The 21,458-nt window shown below is 44.7% G+C and overlaps 1 protein-coding gene across 4 annotated transcripts in view; it reads right to left on the bottom strand.

Moving 5' to 3' along the window:
* Nucleotides 1-21,458, bottom strand: part of LOC110503320 (A-kinase anchor protein SPHKAP-like) — a 47,540-nt gene that overhangs the window by 10,715 nt on the left and 15,367 nt on the right. For all 4 annotated transcript variants that reach the window (XM_036961323.2, XM_036961325.2, XM_036961326.2 and 1 more), the window contains exons 4-7: nt 16,233-16,292; nt 15,249-15,392; nt 14,692-14,944; nt 7,850-11,324 (exon numbers count right to left, since the gene is read on the bottom strand). In XM_036961323.2, the coding sequence (XP_036817218.2) occupies nt 7,850-11,324; nt 14,692-14,944; nt 15,249-15,392; nt 16,233-16,292 (3,932 nt within the window). The remainder of the gene's footprint in view (nt 1-7,849; nt 11,325-14,691; nt 14,945-15,248; nt 15,393-16,232; nt 16,293-21,458) is intronic.

Here is a 21,458-nt window from a genome sequence, read left to right as displayed (position 1 = left end):
TCTTCCATCTATGTTCCTTTTCATCTTATTTATTGCATGTGTCAATCCAATCTAGAGGTAACTGCCAAAATAATGGAAACACTTGAGTAAATGAGGGATACAAAGTATATTGAAAGCAGGTGCTTCCACACAGGTGTGGTTCCTGAGTTAATTAAGCTATTAACATCCCACCATGCTTAGGGTCATGTATAAAAATGCTTGGCAGGCCATGATTTTGGCTATGATGGCTATGCCCTCATATTTGGTATTTACTAGGATCCCCATTAGCCGCTGCAAAAGCATCAGCTACTCTTCCTGAGGTCCACAGGATGACAATTCCCCCCTCCCACAGGGCACGGGTGGTCACTGAATGGTTTGATGAGCATCGAAACTATGTAAACCATATGCCGTGGCCATCTCAGTCACCAGATCTAAACCCAAATGAACACTTATGGGTGATTCTGGAGCGATGCCTGAGTCAGCGTTTTCCAGCACAATCAACAAAGCACTAAATTATGGAATTTCCCGCGGAAGAATAGTGTCGCATCCCTCTGATAGAGTTTAGAATCTTGTAGAATCTATCCCAAGGTGCACTGAAGCTGTTCCGGAATGTGGTGGCCAAACGCCCCATTGGTCTTTCTTTCATTTTGGCAGTTACCTGTATATGATACTAAGATTCTTTTTCTGAAGTATCAACATTTACAAATGACCTCCAAAGTATTTAAAGCCCATTGTCTATTTTCCTTTCTAAACACATACACTTTATATTTTATCTGCTCTGCCTATTTGTGCGACCTTGTGTTGTCACCTATGTCAACGTGGTCTGTAAATGTGGTCTGTAAATGTTTGTCGCTTAGCTGATGAGCTCAAGATTCTGGAACACCAATAAAGTGACCTGAAGTACATTGGAAGTTATCTGTAACCTCCTCTTTGTGGTGCCCAACTCTTCCAATACCAGGCCTCCCTGCAGTGTGTATACAGTGCCTTGCGAAAGTATTCGGCCCCCTTGAACTTTGCGACCTTTTGCCACATTTCAGGCTTCAAACATAAATATATAAAACTGTATTTTTTTGTGAAGAATCAACAACAAGTGGGACACAATCATGAAGTGGAACAACATTTATTGGATATTTCAAACTTTTTTAACAAATCAAAAACTGAAAAATTGGGCGTGCAAAATTATTCAGCCCCTTTACTTTCAGTGCAGCAAACTCTCTCCAGAAGTTCAGTGAGGATCTCTGAATGATCCAATGTTGACCTAAATGACTAATGATGATAAATACAATCCACCTGTGTGTAATCAAGTCTCCGTATAAATGCACCTGCACTGTGATAGTCTCAGAGGTCCGTCAAAAGCGCAGAGAGCATCATGAAGAACAAGGAACACACCAGGCAGGTCCGAGATACTGTTGTGAAGAAGTTTAAAGCCGGATTTGGATACAAAAATATTTCCCAAGCTTTAAACATCCCAAGGAGCACTGTGCAAGCAATAATATTGAAATGGAAGGAGTATCAGACCACTGCAAATCTACCAAGACCTGGCCGTCCCTCTAAACTTTCAGCTCATACAAGGAGAAGACTGATCAGAGATGCAGCCAAGAGGCCCATGATCACTCTGGATGAACTGCAGAGATCTACAGCTGAGGTGGGAGACTCTGTCCATAGGACAACAATCAGTCGTATATTGCACAAATCTGGCCTTTATGGAAGAGTGGCAAGAAGAAAGCCATTTCTTAAAGATATCCATAAAAAGTGTTGTTTAAAGTTTGCCACAAGCCACCTGGGAGACACACCAAACATGTGGAAGAAGGTGCTCTGGTCAGATGAAACCAAAATTGAACTTTTTGGCAACAATGCAAAACGTTATGTTTGGCGTAAAAGCAACACAGCTGAACACACCATCCCCACTGTCAAACATGGTGGTGGCAGCATCATGGTTTGGGCCTGCTTTTCTTCAGCAGGGACAGGGAAGATGGTTAAAATTGATGGGAAGATGGATGGAGCCAAATACAGGACCATTCTGGAAGAAAACCTGATGGAGTCTGCAAAAGACCTGAGACTGGGACGGAGATTTGTCTTCCAACAAGACAATGATCCAAAACATAAAGCAAAATCTACAATGGAATGGTTCAAAAATAAACATATCCAGGTGTTAGAATGGCCAAGTCAAAGTCCAGACCTGAATCCAATCGAGAATCTGTGGAAAGAACTGAAAACTGCTGTTCACAAATGCTCTCCATCCAACCTCACTGAGCTCGAGCTGTTTTGCAAGGAGGAATGGGAAAACATTTCAGTCTCTCGATGTGCAAAACTGATAGAGACATACCCCAAGCGACTTACAGCTGTAATCGCAGCAAAAGGTGGCGCTACAAAGTATTAACTTAAGGGGGCTGAATAATTTTGCACGCCCAATTTTTCAGTTTTTGATTTGTTAAAACAGTTTGAAATATCCAATAAATGTCGTTCCACTTCATGATTGTGTCCCACTTGTTGTTGATTCTTCACAAAAAAATACAGTTTTATATCTTTATGTTTGAAGCCTGAAATGTGGCAAAAGGTCGCAAAGTTCAAGGGGGCCGAATACTTTCGCAAGGCACTGTATATCCATGTTTCACTGCTCCCCTAAAGGCCACTCTCACTTTACCAAGGTCTGTGTGAATCTTCTCACCTTACTGAGTCCTTGACCTCTGAGTGAAATGTCAGACCCAAATTACAGGACAATATTATGACACTGTTGCATGTAGTCTGTGTCTCTTATATGCATAATATACTGTATGTGTGACATACACTCGTCTCCATATGTATTTGGAAAGGGAATTCTTTATTTTTTATTTGAGATCCAATGTTTCCTTTGAGGCGACAGTACAGAATGTCACCTTTTACAGTGCCCTCCATTATTATTGGGACAGAGAAGCATTTTGACTTATTTTGGATCTACACTCCAAAAGTGGGGATTTGAAATCAAACCATGACTATGAGGTTAATGTTCAGACCGTCAGCTTTAATTTGAGGGTATTTCCACTCATATCTGGTGAACCGTTTAGAAGGATAGACCTGAAAATAGCTGTGCAGTAACACTCCCCATCACACCTGATAGAGCTTGAGAGGATCTGCAGAGAAGAATGGGAGGAACCCACCCAAATACAGGTGTGCCAAGCTTATAGCGTTATTCCCCAAAATACTTGAGGCTGTAATAGCGTGCTTCAATAAAGTACTGAGTAAATGGTCTGAATACCTATGTAAATGTGATATCCGTTTGTTATGTTTTATAAATTTGCCAAAAAAAATCTAAAAAACAGGTTTGATTTGTCATTGTGTATTATTGTGTCTAGATTGATGAGAAAAAATAACAATTTAATACATTTTTTAATAATGCTGTAACATAACAACGTGGTAATAGTCAAGGGGTCTGAAAACTTTCAGAATGCACCGTATGTGTGTATTGGTTCCATATTCATAGCACACAATGACTACATCAAGTTTGTGACTCTACACATTTGTTGGATACATTTACTGTTTCTTTTGGTTGCGTTTCAGATTTTTTTTTGTTCCCAATAGAAATGAAATGTAAATAATGTATTGTGTCATTTTGGAGCGGTGGACTAGTAACCGAAAGGTCACCAGATGTGGCCAGATGTGCAACTGCGACCCAAACTGGCCATTGTTTTATTCGAAAAAATATGGCCCTTTATAATGTCCACTTAACGTTATGTCCATAGGATGCTGTATCTAGAAATCATATTTTTCCAGCTTTTGCTTCCCTTCTTGTATATGTGCATAATATAATGTGACCTTAGTCAAAAAGTATTTAATAACTCCAAAAAGGTATAGCTGTAGGTTGTTGTAACATTTAAGCTTAAAACATGTTTTTCATTTTTTTGCACAGCATGGATCATCGGTGTGGTTGAATGCAGCATTGCTGTGTGGTGCACTCAAATGTATTGTAGTTGAGTGGCCAGCCGAGGCTACTGCTCAAATGTATTGTAGTTGAGTGGCCAGCCGAGGCTACTGCTCAAATGTATTGTAGTTGAGTGGCCAGCCGAGGCTACTGCTCAAATGTATTGTAGTTGAGTGGCCAGCCGAGGCTACTGCTCAAATGTATTGTAGTTGAGTGGCCAGCCGAGGCTACTGCTCAAATGTATTGTAGTTGAGTGGCCAGCCGAGGCTACTGCTCAAATGTTGCTGCAATAGGCCTACACGTTTCTCCTTTGCATTGTGCTTTGTTGCAGGTTTCGTTTTTTGGTTATTCATTGTCAAGCTTAACCGAAGCCAGACAGCCTCATTTGACACGTTCCCTCTGCTGCACGCTGTAAGCGGGACATACGAAAGCAATGAGTGAAGTTGAATTCACTGATCCCAGCGCATCAGGCAGTAATTTCATAAAGTAGATTACTCAACTGTTGACTATTTCATACTAGCTTGTGTGTCCTATTCGGCCCACGGGCCTTGTGTTTGACACGTGTGCTAGCCCATTAGCCAAGTTATAACTGGCTTGTGATCATTGTCCTTGCGAGTTTGATTATATTGACATTTCCAGCTTTAGTTACAGCCGTCCGTTTTTGGGTCATTGAAACTGAAACAGTGCATCCTAGATGGGTGGAGGCAGCAGACGATGTATGAGGCAAGCTGTGATTTACAACCTGATACAAATATTTTTTGGACTACCAAGAAATGGTAGTTGGTTTTGAAGAATAAACTGGGAATTTGATTTTTTTTAAACTGATATTATGATCATCGGTTTCATATCTGCAAAGTAATTCAAACGCTGTCAGTTCCACTATAAATTAGTCAAAAGTTTAGTCCCATATTCCTTGCACGCAATGACTAAATCAATCTTGTGACTTTACAAACTCATTGGATGCATTTACAGTTTGTTTTGGTTGTGTTTTGGGTTATGTTTTGCCAGTACCTGAATGATGACAGCAGTACTTTTCTTTCTAATTAAGTAGATAAGATGTTTCATCATGAATAATGATTAGGGAGATGCCGGGTTAAGAGGCAACAACAAAACATGCTAACCTCTCACCATTACCAATAACTGGTAACTCTGTCACCTTCTCATCCATCATTATTCACGATTCAGTCATGATTATCCATTATCATGGTAGCATCCACATGAATGTAGAAGTGTTCAGAAACATCTTCTATTCTTACTTACAATAAAAGTGACTCCAAAATGGCACAAAATATTATTCACCATTCAGTTCCTATTGGGCAAAACATAACGGGCAATTCCATGGTAACAGAAAAACCCAAAACTATTATTGCAAAGTTAAACAAACCACACAACTCTATGCACAAGGATGACTTTCAACAATTTCCACAGAAAATGTAAAAAATAAAAACATTTACTTGAAGAACAGAATGACAGCACAAACCATTGCTTTTTGTTTGAAATACATTTTAAAAGAAAGAAATCGGAGCATCATTCTGTTAGCTTGGAATTGTCCAAATCCAGAACACAACGAAAACAAACCGCAAATGCATCTAACATGTTTGTAGTCACAAGCTTCATGTAGTCATTGTCTGCAAGGAATACGGGACCAAATACCAATATTTGGATTACCTAAATACAAGTGAATGTGTCCAAATACTTGTGAATTCTTCAAATGGGGGACTAGATATTAGAGGTCGACCGATTATGATTTTTCACCGCCGATACCGATTATTGGAGGACCAAAAAAGCCGATACCGATTAATTGGCCGATTTTTAAAATGTATTTGTAATAATGACAATTACAACAATACTGAATGAACACTTATTTTAACTTAATATAATACATCAATAAAATCAATTTAGCCTCAAATAAATAATGAAACATGTTCAATTTGGTTTAAATAATGCAAAAACAAAGTGTTGGAGAAGAAAGTAAAAGTGCAATATGTGCCATGTAAAAAAGCTAACATTTAAGTTCCTTGCTCAGAACATGAGAACATATGAAAACTGGTGGTTCCTTTTAACATGAGTCTTCAATATTCCCAGGTAAGAAGTTTTAGGTTGTAGTTATTATAGGAATTATAGGACAATTTCTCTCTATACGATTTGTATTTCATATACCTTTGACTATTGGATGTTCTTATAGGCACTTTAGTATTGCCAGTGTAGCTTCCGTACCTCTCCTCGCTCCTACCTGGGCTTGAACCAGGATCACAACGACAGCTACCCTCGAAGCAGCGTTACCCATGCAGACCAAGGGGAACAACTACACCAAGTCTCAGAGCGAGTGACGTTTGAAAAGCTATTAGCGCACACCCCGCTAACTAGCCATTTCACATCACATCGTTACACCAGCCTAATCTCGGGAGTTGATAGGCTTGAAGTCACAAACAACAGAGCTGCTGGCAAAACGCACAAAAGTGCTTTTTGAATGAATGCTTTTGAGCCTGCTGGTGCCTACCATTGCTCAGTCAGACTGCTCTATCAAATCATAGACTTAATTATAACATACTAACACACAGAAATACGAGCCTTAGGTCATCAATATGGTCGAATCCGGAAACTATCATTTCGAAAACAAAATGTTTATTCTTTCAGTGAAATACGGAACCATTACGTATTTTATCTAACGGGTGGTATCCATAAGTCTAAATATTCCTGTTACATTGCATAACCTTCAATGTTATGTCATAATTACCTAAAATTCTGGCAAATTAGTTCGCAATGAGCCAGGCGGCCCAAACTGTTGCATATACCCTGACTCTGCGTGCAATATTGCCTGCTAACCTGGATTTCTTTTATCTAAATATGCAGGTTTAAAAATATAGACTTCTGTGTAGTGATTTTAAGAAAGGCATTGGTGTTTATGGTTAGGTACACGTTGTAGCAACGACAGTCCTTTTCCGCGAATGTGCACTGCATCGATTATATGCAAAGCAGGACACGCTAGATAAACTAGTAATATCATCAACCATGTGTAGTTACTAGTGATTATGATTGATTAAGTTTAATGCTAGCTAGCAACTTACCTTGGTTTCTAAATGGAAACGCGTAACAGGCGGGCTCCTCGTGAGGCAGGTAGTTAGAGCGTTGGACTAGTTAACCGTAATGTTGCAAGATTGAATCCCTGAACTGAAGAGGTAAAAATCTGTCGTTCTGCCCCTGAACAAGAAAGTTAACCCACTGTTCCTAGGCCGTCATTGAAAATTAGAATGTGTTCTTAAACTGACTTGCCTAGTTAAATAAAGGTTACATAAAGGTGTAAAAAAAAAAAAACTAACAATAATAATAATAATAATCGGCGTCCAAAATGACCAATTTCCGATTGTTATGAAAACTTGAAATCGGCCCTAATTAATCGGCCCTAATTAGTCCCTTTGGGACTCCCAATCACGGCCGGTTGTAATACAGCCTGGATTCGAAACCAGGGTGTCTGTAGTGATGCCTCTAGCAGTGAGATGCAGTGCCTTAGACTGCTGCGCCCCTCGGGAGCATTTGGGGGAGTGTATATATATGTGTGTGTGTTTGGGTTTGTATGAGTGTTTATGAGTATCTGCAGTATGTCGTGACTAGAGGCATGTCTATGCCACCTTGAAGATCAAGGTTAGCTTTAGATAAAAGCTGTAGCCTCCAACACAGAAACATGACTCATAACCTGGCTGCGGGTGTGTATAACCCCAGAGACTTTCACAATAGACTACGTTCTCTCTGTGAATGCAGTAGAAGCCATTATGTGGCTGGGTCTCTGATACCCAACACTATAAAGTGTTTAACAACTCATGGATGGTTATTGATTTATAAACACATTAGGTCACAATTCAAGGTGTTTTGGAAAAAAAATTCCAAGGAGGACTATGGAAAGATACTACCATCTCTCTCTGTTTGAGGGTGCGATAGACTCACAGGGGAATCGCTCACTGAGAGAGAGCTTACCTGCTGTGGCTCACTGAGGCCCTCTCAGCGCGCCACTGGGCTGTCCCCTCAGGGGGCGCTGGGTCCCAGGGGTGATGCCAGGCCCTTTCCACCGGGTTCCCAGACTCTGGATCGTCCCTCTGATCTGTCTCGATGTGGATCACCGGTACAGGGACCTCCCTGGGGCCCCTGATGGGGGGACCCGCTGCTGTACATGTGCTGTCTCCGCCCCCTCCAGGTTGTTCCTGGCTGGCTCTGCTCCGGGTGCAGCCAGGGCGGGACTGTTTGAAGCCTCTCCTCCTCTCCCCCACGGGCATGTGTTGTTGTCGCCCCACCACGCCCCCTCCTCCGGCTCCATCCCCATCCTGCAGGACAGACTTCCCGGTTTCCACGATGTCTGCGGCCAGGCGGTTGGCATACTGCAGCATGTGGGTCTGGGACTCTGCATCCACCAGGTCAATGCTGTCCTCCGGGTCCGCAATGATCTTGTTCTTCCGCATCAGGGACTCAATGGAGCTGGACCAGGTCTCGTGGATCAGCATGTCGGTGATCTGGTCAGTCTGGCCCCTCTGGTACAGACATGAATCAGACTTGCAGAGGCCCGTGGCAGACACCTGCACCGAGTTGGTGGGGTAGATGTTGAGTGTGTCCCCGTGCACATTGCGGACAAAGCCATCAAAGGAGTTGGCCTTGATGGGCGAGTTGACGGTCAGTCTGGAGTCTGAGAAACGTCTGTCCGGCACGGAGGACTGACGGATACAGAAGAGAGTTCTGGGAGATGGAGGCAATAGGCTGTTGCTCCACTCTTTAGTTCTTCCCATACTGTAGTCTTTGCTCTCCATGTCCATGTCTTTGAGCATGAACCTGTAGAACTCCTCCGTGATGCTCTCCGTACTGGACTGCTTGGACAGACAGGAGGTGGCCCTCACATTGAGGTGGCCGTTCTTCTTGGTGGCTGCCTGCTGCACGGCTGCCGCCAGGATGCTGCTGGCGTTCTGCCCGGCATAGTAGTCCAGGAGCAGGTCAAAACCCCGTCCCTCCATCTCCATCTGGTTCACCATGAAGCGGGAGAACTCGTCCGTAATACTCTCGCAGCTGGACTGCTTGGAGATGGAGCCTCCCCTGCTCAGGTTCTGGCCCAGCCGGCTGCCAGGGCCCAGGGTGTTGGGGGTACCCGGGGGACCTGCGTCCTCCTCTGGGATGCTTTCGTAGCTGGCGGCCTTGCCCCGGCTCCACCGCTCGCACTGCAGCCGGCTGCGGGTCTGCTGGCCGGGCTTGGAGGTGTCAACTACGTTGAGCTCGGGGCAGTTCATTATGCGGGCGGTGACCTCTGAGGCAAAGAGTGCGAATGGGTCAAGAGTCTGGGGCATGTCGTCTAGGTTGACGGTCTCATCCACCACGCGGTTGACCAGGCACTCCATCAACTCGGGCTGCTCTTCCGTCTTCCTCTTGATCTCACTGAGGCGTGGCGGCCGGTGCTTTTTGGATGCCACACCGCCGTTCTGGCCCTCCTTTCTGCGGAGGGCCGTGCAACAGGAGGGCAGCAGGTAGCCCCCCTCGGGGTAGTAGCCGGCTGCGCCCTTCAGGGCACAGAACCACGGCTGCTTCCCGCTGGAATTCTCCAGGCAGATGGCGGCCAGCTCAGTGGCCATGGAGACCACGGTGGTGGCCAGGTCATCAGCGAAATAGTTGACAGGGGTAGTTCTGGACTCTGAGTCCATCTTTAGGCAGACCAAGGCCCCTGTGGAGGAGCTAAAAGAGGACTGAGGGGTCAGAGACGACTGTCTGCTGTCCGTACTGGCTCTCCATCTTTTCTCTGTGCCCAGGGATGAAGAGACCTGGTGTGCTAAGCTCTCTGTAAAAGGCTCTCTGATGTTTCCTCTGGCCTGCTGGCCCTGGAGGTCATAGCAGTCCTTAGTAGAGGACGAGACTTTAGTCTGAGCTTGTCCGAGCTGCTGCTGCTCTCTGAAATGTGGCGAGCTGTGAGACCCATAAGGTTCACTCTCCCTCTCGAGTCCATATTTGTCCTCCCTTATCGCGGAGTAGATGGGCATCTTCTCTGCCCAGTGGGCTTCATAATTATCGGGCTGGCTGGAGCCATCGAAGCGCTGTAATTGACTTAATGGTTCCTTGGTGGTGGCGGCTGCCTCGTAGTCCCTGGAGCCGACATCACCCTCTTGTCTGTCAAACGACCCTATATCACATTTGGAAATGTCACCGATCCGCTTTGAAGTGAGACAAAGGACATCGAAGAGCACATTGCTCACGCTCTCCTGCAGAAAGCCCTGGATATTAGGGACGTCTTTGCCCGGGCCTTCTAGTTCTCTTTTCTTTTTCGCTTTCTCAAACGCGTGCTTGAAGAGGCCATTGGCCACCTCGCTGATGAAATCGTCCACCTCAGTCTCATCCATCTTGTCCAGATAGGACTTTTTGGGAGACGTGATGCCATCCACGATCCTGTTGTGGGTGGACTCCAGTAGGTGGGCCACACTCTTGTAGTCCTGGGGCTGAGCCAGCACCCCTGCTGCCTCCTTGTGAAGAACTTCAGCGATGCTGGTGCGGAAGGCCTCGATGCTGGTTCCCTCGGCAATGCTGCAGTGAAGAGTGATTGCCGTGGAGGCCTGCGCTGCAGATAGGAGTCCGACAGAGGCAGCTGAGTAGACCTCAGTGGTGGAGTCGTCTTCTGACTCGCAGCCCCCCTCCTCTGCCTCTTTAGCTAGCTCCACCACGGCCACTGCCCCCGCCACCTGGGCCATACCGCACATGGCTGAGGAGAAGGAGTAGTCAGTGCCCTCAGGGTCTTTCTGTCCCTCTCTCTCCATGTCCTCCTCTGTTGGCTCCATCGCTAGCTGCTCTGCTACCTGTGGGCTGGAGATGGTGCCGATGACGCTGGCAGCACATGCCAGGGCCTGCTGCAGGGGTTTGTTGTGGTGTCGTCCACTGGTAGTGGTGGTAGGGTGGAAGCTATGGGCCTCTGGTCCTTGTTCCGCCGTTACCTGTCTGGCAGCACCACCAACACCATACTCCACAGCCACGTGAGAGGCCTGAGTACCCAGCCACTCCGGCAGGCCCTCGCAATTATCTGGGCTCTGCACTATGACGATCTTAGGCAGCTCGAAGGAGCAGGCACGTGCTCGAGAGGGCTCCTCGACTCCTGTTCTGGTGAGGACGGCAGGGGGGCGGTGGCTGCCAGGGGACATGCTCACAGCAGCCTCGGTGGTGAAGGACGGTTCGTCCTGAGACAGGCGGATGAAGGCGTCCTGCAGTACAGACTCAGCCAGGTTGGTGGCGTAGTGGCCGGCTGACTCCTTATTGTGGTGACCACTAGCTCTCGCCGGTGCTCTTCCTCCTTGTTTCTTGGTGGCTGGGGGGGCGCAAATGGTCACCTCAGAGTCCTCGCTGTCCTGCCACTGGTTCTGGCCCAGGCGTCCCCTCTGACACACAGGTCTATCGTTGTGTGCTGCGTCTGCCAACCCCACTGCCACATCACTGCACTCTGGCTCATCGGGGGAGAGAGAGAGAGAGAGAGAGGCATGTCCAGACCTGTTAGAGAATAGTTCCATCAAACTCCCAATGTGCCACAACAACAGCAATGACAACCCAGCTCTGGTTTAACCAAGCTAGCAATAACACCAGACTTTCACTGAGCAGCGTTTACCCACTCAAACCTGACTATAGCTACCAACCAAACCCTAGCTGGTCCCAGGTAAGTGTGTGCTGTCTTACCAATGACCATAAGAGTTGGCTACACAGGCAATAATACAACACAGACAGATCTGGGAAAAGGCTAACTTACCCCCATGCAAAGTAAAAAAGAGCAACCTATTAGATTATAAATATTACTGGTACATTGACTCAAAGGAGAGGCTAACCTTCACACAGTGTTGGTTCTAATTTCATACAGGCAGGGCTGAGAACAATACAGATACAAAACACTATAAACATAAATGTATTAAATAAATAATTGTGTAATGTATTTAAATAAAATACATATTATGTATTTCCTATTTTAAAATACCAAAATACATTTGCACGTGCCGGCCCCGAACAGAAACAAAATTCTCAGTATCAGTTACAAAAATGTTTTTCCTTGAAGTGACTGTAATGTGTTGTTTAACTACCTTAGTTGAGCAAGTCACTCTGGATAAGTGTGTCTGCTAAATGACCAAACAATTAAATGTATACAGTATGTGAAAATGAACATAACAAAATGAACTGCAAAGCACTCTGGGTTTTGTTTCGGGTGGAGCTCATGAATAATACGCATTATGCTTTGCAATTGTTCATTTTCACATTTACAGTGCCTTGCGAAAGTATTCGGCCCCCTTGAACTTTGCGACCTTTTGCCACATTTCAGGCTTCAAACATAAAGATATAAAACTGTATTTTTTTGTGAAGAATCAACAACAAGTGGTACACAATCGTGAAGTGGAACGACATTTATTGGATATTTAAAACTTTTTTAACAAATCAAAAACTGAAAAATTAGGCATGCAAAATTATTCAGCCCCTTTACTTTCAGTGCAGCAAACTCTCTCCAGAAGTTCAGTGAGGATCTCTGAATGATCCAATGTTGACCTAAATGACTAATGATGATAAATACAATCCACCTGTGTGGAATCAAGTCTCCGTATAAATGCACCTGCACTGTGATAGTCTCAGAGGTCCGTTAAAAGCGCAGAGAGCATCATGAAGAACAAGGAACACACCAGGCAGGTCCGAGATACTGTTGTGAAGAAGTTTAAAGCCGGATTTGGATACAAAAATATTTCCCAAGCTTTAAACATCCCAAGGAGCACTGTGCAAGCAATAATATTGAAATGGAAGGAGTATCAGACCACTGCAAATCTACCAAGACCTGGCCGTCCCTCTAAACTTTCAGCTCATACAAGGAGAAGACTGATCAGAGATGCAGCCAAGAGGCCCATGATCACTCTGGATGAACTGCAGAGATCTACAGCTGAGGTGGGAGACTCTGTCCATAGGACAACAATCAGTCGTATATTGCACAAATCTGGCCTTTATGGAAGAGTGGCAAGAAGAAAGCCATTTCTTAAAGATATCCATAAAAAGTGTTGTTTAAAGTTTGCCACAAGCCACCTGGGAGACACACCAAACATGTGGAAGAAGGTGCTCTGGTCAGATGAAACCAAAATTGAACTTTTTGGCAACAATGCAAAACGTTATGTTTGGCGTAAAAGCAACACAGCTGAACATACCATCCCCACTGTCAAACATAGTGGTGGCAGCATCATGGTTTGGGCCTGCTTTTCTTCAGCAGGGACAGGGAAGATGGTTAAAATTGATGGGAAGATGGATGGAGCCAAATACAGGACCATTCTGGAAGAAAACCTGATGGAGTCTGCAAAAGACCTGAGACTGGGACGGAGAGTTGTCTTCCAACAAGACAATGATCCAAAACATAAAGCAAAATCTACAATGGAATGGTTCAAAAATAAACATATCCAGGTGTTAGAATGGCCAAGTCAAAGTCCAGACCTGAATCCAATCGAGAATCTGTGGAAAGAACTGAAAACTGCTGTTCACAAATGCTCTCCATCCAACCTCACTGAGCTCGAGCTGTTTTGCAAGGAGGAATGGGAAAAAATGTCAGTCTCTCGATGTGCAAAACTGATAGAGACATACCCCAAGCGACTTACAGCTGTAATCGCAGCAAAAGGTGGCGCTACAAAGTATTAACTTAAGGGGGCTGAATAATTTTGCACGCCCAATTTTTCAGTTTTTGATTTGTTAAAAAAGTTTGAAATATCCAATAAATGTCGTTCCACTTCATGATTGTGTCCCACTTGTTGTTGATTCTTCACAAAAAAATACAGTTTTATATCTTTATGTTTGAAGCCTGAAATGTGGCAAAAGGTCTCAAAGTTCAAGGGGGCCGAATACTTTCGCAAGGCACTGTATATTTAGTTCATTTAGCAGATGCATTTATCACACCATAGTGCCATCAGACTTCTGATACCAATGCAATGCAAGGGGGCCACAAAATGTGAACCACTATAAATTACAGTATTTAGATACATTGGAGTGTAGTTCATCCCAATGTAATTAAAATGACAAAATACACAGAAGTAATTAAAATACGTATTTCAAATACATGTAACATCAAATACTGTCCATCTCTGCATACAGGAGATTAATTATAGATAAGGGGAGACTGCAGAAAAGCACGGCCAAGCTCAGGGCCATATACTGTATATTAATCTCAATCATGCAAGGGATACACGCACTAAGGAGCTACGAAGCCAGCCACAGAGAAGTGTTTCTACAGATGAAGATTGACAGGCACGAGAGAACAAGAGAAAAACAGCACAAGCGGCTGGGCGCCTGTCGTTCCCTTTTGAAACGAGACGATGGACATCTTCAGTGGTAAGAATAGCTTTCAAGGAACATGTAGGCTATTCGTGATTTCCATACTGAAGACTCTATAATAAACACTACATCAATAACAACTTAGATCCTTATTGAGGTTGTTATCAGCACCTATACACTGACCTGTTTTGAGAGTAGGCTACTGAATAATGTATTACCTTACAGAAATGGCAGATTTTTCCTCCCAAAATGAGTGCTTCAAGTTAGTAGATTTGTAAATAATAAATGATTTATCCTATTTAGCATCCACTTTTGTCGAAAGTGACCTAGAACAGTGACTGAGATCGACATTTTCATATTGGTGCCCCAAGCAAGGATCAAACTCACAAACCTGCCGTTGCTATCCTCATGCTATTCAAACTTAGCCACATAGGATTACATTACTCTACTTTCATATTCACCACATATGTCAGTAAAATATATTGAACTCAAAATATAGTACAAGGGTATTCAAAAGGATGAGAGAAAATCACCATTTCGTAAGCCGTCATCCTCGCTGTCATCCCCCAGGTGTTCTGAGGCAGTGAGGAAGTCCTCCTCTATGGATGAGAAGGAGCGGTTGGTGTCGTCATCCATCCTCTGCCCTGCCATCATCCGCCCCTGAGACCCCTGCCTCTCCTGACCCCACTGTAGCCCGATCAGGAACTTGTTGATCTCATAGATGATGCTGGTGGGCCGCCGGCCCCCAGGACACTGGACCAAGCACACATCTGTACCCCTCTGGCCCTGGAGGCAATACACACATACATACACACACGCACGCACACAGGTACAAACACACACACACACGCAGGCACACAGGTACAAACACACACACACAGGTACAAACACACAGGTACAAACATAAACACACACACACACAGAGAAAGGAAGGAAGGAAGGAAAGAATTCAATAATTGATAAGTTCTACCTTGTCTGCTCGTGTAATACTCAGAGCTGACGAGTCAGTCAATGGGTGGATGGAGGGATCTCAACAAACCATAAAATGAGAAGGAAGAAGACGTGTTTGTGTGTGTGTGTGTGTGCTCACCTGTGTGTGGGTGGGGTACTGGTGAGGGTGAGAGGGGTCCGGAGTCTCCAAACCACCGAGCAGCAGGATCTCGTTCACCTTGGGCTGTCGCATGCTCAGAGAGCCAACCAGCTTGGGCAGGTCTGGAGAGATGGAGGCGAGTTTCTAGGGGAAAGAGAGACGTCGCCCACAGTCACTGTGATAGTCACACAGGCAGTCATCACCAGCACACACCTGCTAATTACCTAAACAAATCAACCCCTCTCACCCAGGCTAATTATCCTGAATCCATGGCAACAGAGCCAGTGTTTACGATGGTTAAGAAAGACTGGGGGAACAGGAGGAGATGAAATGATAGGAAAGAGACGAGAGGATGAGAGAGGGAGCAGAGGAGTTAATGGGTCGGGGGAGGAGAGGGGAGGAGGGAGGAGAGCATGGGTAGGTAGGAGGAGAGGATATGAGAGGAGAGCATGGGTAGGAGGGAAGAGAGCATGGGTAGAGAGGAAGGAGAGGATATGAGAGGAGAGCATGGGTAGGAGGGAGGAGAGGATATGAGAGGAGAGCATGGGTAGGAGGGAGGAGAGCATGGGTAGGGGGGAGGAGAGGATATGAGAGGAGACCATGGGTAGGAGGGAGGAGAGCATGGGTAGGGGGGGGGATATGAGAGGAGAGCATGGGTAGGAGGGAGGAGAGCATGGGTAGGGGGGAAGGATATGAGAGGAGAGCATGGGTAGGGGGGAGGAGAGGATATGAGAGGAGAGCATGGGTAGGAGGGAGGAGATCATGGGTAGGAGGGAGGAGATCATGGGTAGGGTGGAGGAGATCATGGGTAGGGGGGAGGAGATCATGGGTAGGCCGGAGGAGATCAATGGTAGGGGGGAGGAGATCATGGGTAGGGGGGGAGTTCATGGGTAGGGGGAGGAGTTAATGGGTACGGGAGGAGTTAATGGTAGTGGGAGGGGTTAATGGGTAGGGGAGGAGAGAGATGGAGAGAAGCCAGCACACCTTGATGCAGCTGTCGTTGTGACGATCCACCTTCTGCTGGTCCAGATTCACAAAGCACATCTGAAATGAGAGGGAAAAAGCTTCAGAACATTGGTTTTACCCAGATAAAAGCATGATTATTAGTCTGACAGAGGACGCAAACATGCTGTGTTAGCCCTCACTTGCCATTTACAAGCGTCTAGCAGGAGGTGATTTTGGAGGTATGGCAACGTAAGACTAAGCAGGACACAACAGGGCTAATTGGCACCCACTCAGTCAGTCAGTCCCCAGGGAGCGAGCGACAGTCCCTACATACAGAATTTCACCGAATAGGTCCCAAATTACACTCTATTCCCTATATAGTGCATTGCTTTTGACCAGAGTCCCTATTTGCCCTGGTCAAAGAAGTGCACTATACAGGGAATGAGGTGCTATTTTGGAGAATAATCTCACTGATTGCTTTCCCATTGTTTACTCAGGGGTGAGTTTTCCAAAGCAATCGTAGATGTATTGGTATGTTATTTCACTTGCCAACCCAGACTATTGAACAGCAAAGTGCTACGAATGTTGTTCATTCATGCATAGAACATTCGCCGTCCCATCAAACATCGATTTTCATAAGTGTTACTCTGTCACGGCAGTGTGGCTGGATTGTGGATAGAAATGATGTAAAACTTCAGCTACAAATGCTTTGGGAAAGTATTAATCAATGGTTGAGTTAATTAGAAAAGGGGCGTGAGGCATAGCCCTCAATTACCAATAAACAGCCCCTCCCCCAGCTGTAACACACAGGCACACACTCCATAACCACTTCTTCTTCTTATCTAGCCATCGTTCTCTACAGCTCTCTCTCTATTCATCCCAGATGAATTGATATACCAGGTTCATCTCTCCAAAACCAATATATAACCAAAAGAGAATCAGAAGGAGAAATACAAACAGATGCAGCAATTGAAACTGGAACGAATGGCCCAATCAGTTTAGAGATACAACAGTTCTATCTGCCAATCAGGCTAAATCTGGAAGTTTGTTACTCTGTGACATCATGGATGTTAGTCTCTGTTACGAGTGTATTTGATTGACATTTTCCTCTTTTACAAATTAGTCTTGCACCCCATTTTATTCCACATACTTTCTGCCTATTTCATTGGTATGTTATCACCAGCAACCTACAGGGTGAAACACTGAGCTAATCATCCCAAAGCTGAAAAGGGGACAGAATTGAACGGGGGAAACAGAACGGGGAAAGCAGCTGGAGTGGTGCTCTTTATCGGTAGAGTTAAAATGTCCACCGGAGTGAAACAACACCACATAGCAATTTCACCCCTGTTTACATGATCAGCATCACACTCAGCCTTTCCCCTACATTTTATTTCACGAAAGCCCACCCTGGTACTTGTACAACCCATTTAGAAGCTGTCTTATTGTAATGGCGGTTCTATCAAGCCCGTGCGAGCTGAGGTGTTGTGAAGGTTATCAAATGATTGGGTTTATTGTGTCTTGCATGCAGGTCAAAGCAATCGCAGAGAAAAATAAGCAGATGACTGTTGGAGAAGGAGAGGGGGCGAAACGGGAGAAAAAAAAGAAGAGGGAGGGAAGAGGAAGGAGGTAGAGAGAGGAGTTGAAAAAAAAAGGAGATATGGTGCCCTTCCCAAGGACAAAATCATTTAACCAAATCACCATTAGGTGGGAGTGGCAATCGCCTGCAGTCCCAAAAATGGATTTCGGGGTAAACGCTGTATGTGCCATCTAGCTATCTCTGTCAGTGAGACAGAGACCACAGATGTGAATGAGGCTCCACTAATTCTTCAGAGCAGACAGACCAGTTTAATCTATGCCTAACTAATTGACGCACAGAGATTACAAATCAAAATAGATGCTAGAAAATAGAGGGGTTCTGATTGGTTGCACACCCGAGTGCGTGTGATGTGCGCGTGTATGTATGATAAATAGGACCGGGACAATAACAGTGTTTCGCAATACTTTTTCCTTGGCAAAAATGAAAACACGAAGCAGGCCACAATCTTTGGTCCGTTAAAAACCTGCTGTATGTAAAATAGTATGCTATAGCTTGGAAAATAAATACATGTGACTCTGGATGACAACATAATATTTGTTCCCAACATTAGGGCTGTTTTCCTAAAGAAGTTAAATCTGCTTCTTGTTTAGTTTCCTTGCCACGATACTAACGAATATCGTGATACTGTTATCCTCGACTAACCTGTACTCCTGCACATTGACTCCGTACCGATAACCCTGTATATAGCCTCATTATTATTTTAGTTTATTTAGTCAATATTTTCTTAACTGAATTGTTGGTTAAATGACTTGTAAGTAAGCATTTCATGGTAAGGTCTCCATCTGTTGTATTCGGCGCATGTGACAAATACGATTTTATTTGATCCCGGACCCAATGATAAATTCTGCGATTTTGGCTCAATTTATCTATGTGCCCATTTCCTCGTGTTGTGCCCCTGCTGAGGTGGCGTCCTTTGGATGGGTGCCTGGCGGCTGGAGGACAGCGCTGGGTGTGACCCAGGGTCTCGCGGTTCACCGGGCACCCAACAAGCGGGCAAATCTACAGCTGTGCTCCAGCCTCCAGGTCAACCCAGCCAAGCGACCAATCACAACCTCAGGGTGATTCTACTCTAAATACCATAACCAATCAGGGACAGCTGGATGACTCAAACATGAAACTAATCAAGAGGTTTTTGCAGCGAGTAGCCACGAGGAAAACAGTGGTGGACAGTTGTGAATTTGGAGAAAAACAAATAAAATAAAAAACAAACTCTCTCCTCTCTCAGTTAACATGCTGGTGAGATGGGTCATATTCATTAGAAAACACTGTAGCAAAACATTTAGCAACAGACATTTTTTAGGTAGTCCCCACCTGACTGTTTTTGTCTGTTTGACCATGCAGTAGGATGTTAACAGTGAGGAGGCAACAGCAAAACTAGACTTTTCTTGCCTAGAGTGAGCTTTTATTAGCAAATGTGAAGATAAGCTGGCAAAAATTGTACAAATATTTACAAACAAAAATAAATAGGACGATGAACTAAATAAAGGTGGGCCTAATAAACTTATCGGAATCCTAATCAGCTCTAACCAAAGAAAATCCAGCAGCATATCAACCTGTTACCTGTCTGTCTTGTTTCACAAACAAAGCAATGACATGCTTCTTGTAGAAATACCAATTACCCAGAATGCATGGCAAACTCTTTAAATCGCCTAATTGACAATCACCTTCAATAAAGGTATACCAACACACTCAGGTAATGTATTCCACATGATAAATATCCCTACATCAATTACAGTCGATAAAATGCTTCTCATAATAAACAGGTGTTAATCAATGTCTGGACATACATAATTAGGAAAGACCCTAGTTTATGTGACAGAAGATATAGGACAATCGTCACAGTGCATAATGACCATGGTGCTATGGCAGCAGTGATGTCACTGTTTTTAACGGAGAGCTATAGCTCTGAAAAGAGTGGGTCAGATGTGTTGCTGTTCCTTGGGCACTGCAGAAGTCAGGTGTGCTTGTGTGTACGTGTAGTTAAAGCCCTGGACTGGGGACAGGAGGTTGAATGGCTACAGGACTGGTTGCACAAAGAGTCAAGACAGGAACACAGACACAAACACGGCCACAAATATAGAGGCTTGTTTAAGACGCTCTCGTTTAAGACTCATTTTCCATAAAGATTACAAACATTCACAGGCTATAATGTAATATAATGCAAAACACACACATGCTTGGTCACACAAGCACAGGCGCAGAAAGTCCTTAATACGCTCTCACTCATTTTCAATAAAGATTACAAACATTCACAGGCTATAATACAATATATTGCAATACACACACATGCTTGGTCACACAAACACAGGCGCAGAAAGTCCTTAATACGCTCTCACTCATTTTCGATAAAGATTACAAATATTCACAGGCTATGTGGTACAATACATATGCTCGTGCACATCCACCCACCCTAAGCTCTCCCCTCAACAACAAATCCTCTTCCCCTCACTCAATCTCACCCTCCTTTCCACCCTTCTTCTCAACTCTAACCTCTGTCGCTCTCGTTCTCTCTATGCCCCATTGCTCTCATCTCAGCACACTCAGTCATTCTTCCTGTGTCCGCTGTGTGTTCCCCTGTGGTTGTTATGTAAGCCCGCCAAAGCCAGGCCACGTTGTGACTGTGAGCCACTTGGATGCTCTGTCTCTGGTTGTCTCTCAAATGGTACCCTGTTCCCTATATCATACACTACAGTAGTGCACTAAATAGGGAATACGGCGCTGTTTGGAACACATCCTTGGTATCCTACTGCGGCTCCTGACCCCTGACCTCCAAGCAATAGCGCCAGCCAGGAGGCATTACATGCACTTCCATTATTCATGTGCGCTGTCTGTATAGCTGTTCTGGGTTGTGATAGTCTCTCGTGAACAGATTGCACGTAAACCGAAGAAAATGACCTAGCTGACAAAATTACGCAAGATTTCAGTTCCGGGAGATTAGGGTTATGGAGCTCATTGAATATTCACAGCACCATGTGTATAGTGTTTACACCTGTTCAGCTCTCCATTCAGCCTCCAACTCTGGAATACTATTATATCATCTAACCAAGTAGTGATGATGTCCCATTGCCAGTCATACCCAATCCTAGACCCAGGCACACAAGCAGGCAGGCAGGCAGGCAGACACACAAGCAGGCATGCAGGCAGACAAACAGGCAGGCAGACACACAGTTGCTGTGGGACCAAGCAGGCAATTAGAGCAGTGAGGAATGATAGGAATTGGGAATATGTAATCTCATCACTGTAACTAACGCCGTCCTAGCCATCAACCGTGAGATACAGCTTACATTCAGTATTTCTCACCTCCCCTATCTCATTGAATACCATTCAATTATCTACATAGATGCAGCTGTTAGAGCCCTTAGAGAGTGGAATAAAGACATTAACATGATGTGTAATCATAGAACCTGGCAGCAGAAACAGCAGTGAGGACACTTTGGGTCATATTCATTATGGCACACCGTAGCTAAACATTTTGCAATGGCAAAGGAAAATAAGCAAGTTCAGGTCGTTCTTCCCTGTTTCAGTATGTTTTCTTCCATTTGGTGCCAAACGAACACAACCCAGGTGTCATCCTGCAGTAAGTCAGTTCCTCGGCTGCAGATGGCATGTTTAGTCTATTCTTCCTCACTGGGGCTTTTTTATGATGCCAGTATGGGACACATAGCTGA

Source organism: Oncorhynchus mykiss, chromosome 24, assembly GCF_057628025.1.
Source record: "Oncorhynchus mykiss isolate SJ-2025 chromosome 24, ASM5762802v1, whole genome shotgun sequence".
Lineage (NCBI taxonomy): Eukaryota > Metazoa > Chordata > Actinopteri > Salmoniformes > Salmonidae > Oncorhynchus > Oncorhynchus mykiss.
Note: the sequence above shows the minus strand (reverse complement) of the source record. Positions and strands in the feature narration are given on the sequence as shown.